This window comes from Netta rufina, assembly GCF_964035555.1.
Source record: "Netta rufina genome assembly, chromosome: 16".
Lineage (NCBI taxonomy): Eukaryota > Metazoa > Chordata > Aves > Anseriformes > Anatidae > Netta > Netta rufina.
This window is the reverse complement of record NC_140140.1, coordinates 16,484,816-16,490,084: the sequence shown is the minus strand read 5'-3', so window position 1 is coordinate 16,490,084 and position 5,269 is coordinate 16,484,816. Positions and strand designations below refer to the sequence as shown.

The following is a 5,269-nucleotide window of genomic DNA, read 5'->3' as shown; positions in this document are numbered from 1 at the left end:
GGCCCCGCCGCCACAAGTGGCTCCGGGCTCCGGCTGCCGCGGGAGCGCGGCCGCCGCCGGGCGCTGACCGGGGTCCTAGTGCCCGCGGCACCGCCCCGCCCGGCTCGGCTCGGCTCGACGGGACGGGCTGGGGCCGCCCCCGCCGCGCCTGGCCCCGCGCTGCCCCGCACCCGCCGCCGCACGGGGGTGCTGGGGACGGGCCGGGACGGACGGGACGGGGGCTGCGCTCCGCCGGGTTTTGCCCGCCGCCCTGCGCGCCGCGGCCGCTAATTATAGCCGTGGTGCTGCGGCCGCCCCGCCCGGGCACGGCCCCGAGCAGCCCCCGCGCCGCCGGGCTCCGAGGGCCGGGCCGGGGCCGTGACCCCGCGCCCCGGAGGAGCGGGGGCGGCGGGAGGCCGGGGCGGAGGCGCAGCCTCCCCGGGGAGCCCCCGGCAGGCCCGGGCCCGGCCGCAGCCCCCCTCCGGCGGGCGGCCCCCCCTGCCCCGCACCCCGGGGTTCGCGGCGCCGCCGGCAGACGGAGGCTGGGAGGCCGTGTCCGAAGGACGATCTTTATTAAAAACGCGCGGGTGGCGGCCGGCAGAGCCGGCAGCGGGACAGAGCCCCACGGACCCCGCCGAGCCCCGCGGAGCCCCCCGTGTCCCCCCGGCGCGGCCGGCCCGGCCTTGCTGGCTCAGGCGAAGACAAAGTCACTGCGGGTCCGGGGGCGCCGGGCACGGCTGCGGCGGGTCCCGCTCCCCAGCTGGGTCCCCGCGGGGCCCGGGAGCGCTTCCCCCGTCCCGTCGAGGAGGCTGCGAGCCCTATGGCACGGCCGGGGCAGCCCCACGGCCGCCCCCCGGCACTCCCGGGCCGCAGGGGTCCGGGCTGGGCGAGCCGGGGCCCGGGGACTGGGGGCGTTGGGCAGGGAGCACGGCGCCCGGAGCGGCCGCTCTGGCCCCTAGTGCTGGGGGCACTGCAGGAGGTCGTACTTGACATAGCCCACGCGGTCCACCTGGTAGCGCGGAGTCATCCTCCAGTAGAAGCTGCCCTGGCAGAAGTGGTACTTGTCTGGGCAAGGAGGAAGGCAGAGGCGGTGGGTTAGTGGGGAGGCAGCCAGGGCGAGGACACATCCTAACTGCCTCCCGAGTGGCACAGGGCACACCGGGACCCGGCCCCTGGCCAAGGGACCTCGCTGCAGGGACCCCAGGCTCTCCCCACAGCCACGAGGTGCCCTGGGGCCAGCACCCGGGGCGATGCAGCTCCTGCCCGGCACCCAGGCGAGGAGGAGGGGGAGCCCAGCCTGTGGGAGGCTCTGGGCAGCACAGGGGGTGGCAGCGCGGCCCCCCCATCCCAACAGGTCTCTGCTCACCTTGGTACAGGAACACATTGCGCGCATCAAGGGGGACGCCGGTGAAGACATCGTCAATGGCACGGGGGTAACCCTTATCCACCCTCTGGATCTTCACATCCAGCCTGCGGGGAGAGCAACGCCACAACGAGGGCTGCGGTGAGCCGCCCACGCCAGCTGCCGCAGGGAACTGGTGGCACCGGTGGGAGCCACTCACCGCCAGTAGTTCTCCCCGCTGAACAGCAGCACTTTGCCACGTCCCCGCTGCAGGGCCCCCGAGATGCGGCTGGCTTCCTTCCCGATGCCCAGCTTCTCGATCCCGCGGGGGCCCAGCATGCTCTTGCCAGAAAACACCCAGAACTGCCGACCTGTGGCAGGGAGCAGGGGCGTCAGTCAGCCCCGGTGCTCCCGGGCAGCACCTCGTGAGGCTCGCGGCAGCAGGGCCGAGGCAGGGGCAGCGCTCACCAGAAAAGAAGAAAACCCTCTTGGTGAGCACATCCTGGAAGGCGGCGTCAATGACAGCCGGGAGGCCAGGCCAGGTGTCTGCGGTGGAGAAGGCCCCCTGGATGCCCGATTTCCAGAAGGACGAGCGGGTCCAGTATTTCCTGGTGGGGAAAGCCGGCTGCCCTGATAACCCCGACGAGGCAAAGCCCTCTATGCCCCCAGCCCCTGGCAGAAATGCCCCCATCACCCTGGCATTTGCCCTGGGGGGAGCCGGGCTCTGCTGCTCACCCGTTCTTGAAGAAATGCAGCTCCCCGTTGATCTCTGTGATGGCGTCGAAGTTCTTCTCCATGCAGGCATCCCGGCTGGGGTCCACAGGGCTGGGCTCGGCTGTGGGCTCCTGCGTCTCCTCCTCCTCCGTGGTGGAGGCACTGCCAGCCTCGGTGGGCAGGGGCTGGGGCTCCTCGGTGGGCAGAGGCTGTGGGGGGGTGGGCTCGGGGCCAGAGCCACGACCTGGAGGAGCAGGGGACGGTGTGAGGGTGCGGGGACCCATCTGCTGCAGGACCCCATCCCCAGCAGCACGTCCCCAGGGCTGCCCGCAGTGTGCTGGCTGCGCAGGGCCGCTCACCGTAGAGGTACTGGATGCCCTGGACATCGTCGGGGTGCAGCTGGAAGTCCTGCACGTAGCTGTACATGGGGTACATCAGCGCCTCGCGCACGCTGGAGTGGTCCATGCCCAGTGAGTGCCCAAACTCGTGGGCAGCCACCAGGAAGATGCTGTAACCTGAGGGGAAGCACCGGGCTCAGTGCCCATTGGGACACCTGTGGTCCCGCAGCCCCCTTGGCCACCAGCAGGCACGGTGTGGGGCCGAGCAGTGCGCAGGAGGGCACGGGCAGGCGGGCCGGTACCTCTGTCCGGGCAGAAGCCCCACTTCTTGTCAGTGTCGTAGTTGCTGGTGGTGGCACACCAGAGCTTCCCGTCCTGCCGGCCCTGGCTGGTGCAGGAGCTGTAGGACTGCCCCAGGAAGGTGAAGGGGAAGACGCAGGGGTCCCCTTGGGAGTTGCCGCCGATCACCGCTGTGTCTGCAACACAGAGTCAGAGGGGCTGACCCCGGCCCCTCAGGTGCCCGCCCCACAACACAGCTGGGGCCCGGCCAGCCCTACAGGCCCCCTGCACCCCCACCCCGCACACACCTCGGTTGGGGCAGAAGCCGTATTTCTTGTCCTGGTCGAAGTTGGCGGTGGTCGCGCACCAGCGGTAGCCATCGGAGCGCCCGTCCGTGGTGCAGGTGTCGTAGGAGGTGCCGTCGAAGATGAAGGGGAAGACGCAGGGGGCCCCGTCGCTGTTGCCACCGTTGGTGTAGAGCACTGAGGGGTGAGCAGGGGTGAGCCTGGCCCCGGGCCCCGCGGGGCTGTGCAGGGGCTGCCGGCCACCACTACTCACGTTCGCTGGGGCAGAAGCCGTAGGTCTTGTCGGCATCGTAGCTGGCGGTGGTGGCACACCAGGGCATCCCGTCCGTGCGCCCCTCCGTGATGCACCGGGAATAAGAGCGGCCCTCGAACACGAAGGGGAAGTGGCAGCTGGCCCCGTTGGCGTTCCCATAGCGAGTCTTCACCACTGCCCGGGAGAGGAGGCGCTCAGCGGGACGGGGCTGGGGCACGTTGGGCACCTCCGAGCCCCTTCAGACCCAGCAGACCCTGCCCTTACCTAAGCCAGTTCCCAGCGTCCAGAACTCGTCATCATCAAAGTGGGCATCGCCCTGGATCCCGCTGCCTGGCGGAAAGGCGTGGGCCAGGAGCCCGTCCTTGCCGTCGAAGGGGTACCCATCGCCGTGCTCTGCAGGGACGAGTGCCATCAGAACCAGCCCCCCAGCATGCCTGCTGGCGGCCCCCCTGCTGCCCCCCGCACACACGGAGCTCTGCAGAGTCCTGCAGGTGCCTGGTGGCAGGGGCAGGGCTGGGGGAGCCCCACAGGCACCGAGGAAGGACGCGGCCGATGCGCAGGGCACGGCTCCCTCTGGCCCTTCCCCAGGCTGTGCCTGCTCCCCGCCGCCCTCAGCAGCCGCGGGACGTCACCTTGGCTGCCGAACATGATCATGATGTCTGCCTCGCCGCTGTAGATCTGGGTGAAGGTGAGGGGGGTCACGTCACTCCACACCTTGAAAGCTCGCTTGAAGGCGTCGTCTATCACAGCACGGTCCAGGTCGGGGGAGTAGTTCATCACCCTGCGGGGAAGGCTGCGGCTCAGCACCGCGGGGTGCCGGGCGGTGTGGCAGGAGGGGCCCTGCCCCGGGCACACGGCAGGGACGTGCCCCGGCCCCGCGGGGGAGAGCAGCACTGCGCAGCCAGGCAGGGCAGCTGGCCGCAGCCCTGGGGCCGGGCTCAGATGCTCTCCTGGGCATCGGGGAGCAGATGCTGCCGGCTGTGCCGTGCCAAGCCCCAGCTGGCTGGCAGCATGGGAAGGGCCCTTGCGCCTGTCTCCATCCCCTGCGTGTCCGTTGCCCCGTGGCCATGCGGCTCCCATCTCCCGGAGCAGAGACTCACCGGTACGTGAGGTCCATGTGATCCCATTTGAGGTCCCCCTCAAAGGTGAGGAAGCCCCCCACGTCGGGGACCCCACAGCGAGGGGCTCGCATGGCCTCCAGGGTGCTGCTGTCCAGCTCCCCCGTCTCCTTCAGCCCCAGCTGCTTCTGCATCTTGCGCAGCGCTTTGGCCAGGGATACCTGCTTGCTGCTCCTCCTCACCTCCTGCTCCGTGGTGTAGCCAAACCGCAGCAGGTAGCTCTGGGGAAAAAAGGGGCCAAGGGGCTCAGCGAGGCGGGGGGGCTCCGGGGCAGCTCCCAGCATTGCGCACCCTCCTGGGGTGCCCAGACCTGAGCCCCTGCATCCCCCGGGGCCCAGGGAGGGGACGGCCTCCGAGCTCAGCTCACGGCTCCGTGCTGCGGCCCCAGCAGCATCCCCGGCACTGGGGCGGTGGGAGGGGGCCGCGGGGGCTGCCCTGCCCTCACCTCCGCCAGCTCCACGTCCGACAGGGAGCTGAGCAGCTCCCCCGGGAAGGTGACGACAGCCTGCGGCTTGGGCTGCAGCGGGGCTGCGCGGCAGGAGAGGGCCAGCAGCGCCAGGGCGAGCGGGGCCAGGAGGACGAGCCCCATGGTGCGGCAGTGGCAGGAGGGCTGAGGCTGTGCCGGGTGCTGCTGCCGTGTGCTGGGAGCCGCCGGGCTCCTGCTCCTATTTATGCTGCGGCGAGGGCAGTGAGTCACCCTCAGACCCTCAGCCCCAAGGACTCATTCTCCCTTCCCACGGTGACGAAACGCACACTCAGGCTCCTCCGTTTGCTGCTTTAACCGTTTCATCACCTTGTTTACTAAACACGCTGGTTCCGGCAACCACGCAGGGCGCAAGGATGGGCGCGAGGCCGGGCAGCTGGGTGGCTGAGCCGGGGTATGGCTTGGTCCAGCTGCCCGCAGGATGGCCTGCAGAGGGGTGTCCGGCTGCAAAGGGCGG

General features: G+C 70.7%; 1 protein-coding gene across 1 annotated transcript; it reads right to left on the bottom strand.

Annotated features, from left to right (window-relative positions):
- Positions 1–648: 648 nt before the first annotated feature.
- Positions 649–4,947, bottom strand: MMP9 (matrix metallopeptidase 9). The gene is made up of 13 exons (XM_084296951.1): positions 4,774–4,947; positions 4,311–4,549; positions 3,843–3,991; positions 3,475–3,603; positions 3,211–3,384; positions 2,961–3,134; positions 2,676–2,849; positions 2,395–2,550; positions 2,057–2,279; positions 1,790–1,929; positions 1,542–1,692; positions 1,346–1,449; positions 649–1,044 (listed from the first exon to the last, which is right to left on the bottom strand). The coding sequence occupies exons 1-13, from the start codon at positions 4,915–4,917 to the stop codon at positions 935–937; spliced, it is 2,067 nt and encodes a 688-aa protein (XP_084153077.1). The 5' UTR covers positions 4,918–4,947; the 3' UTR covers positions 649–934.
- Positions 4,948–5,269: the final 322 nt, after the last annotated feature.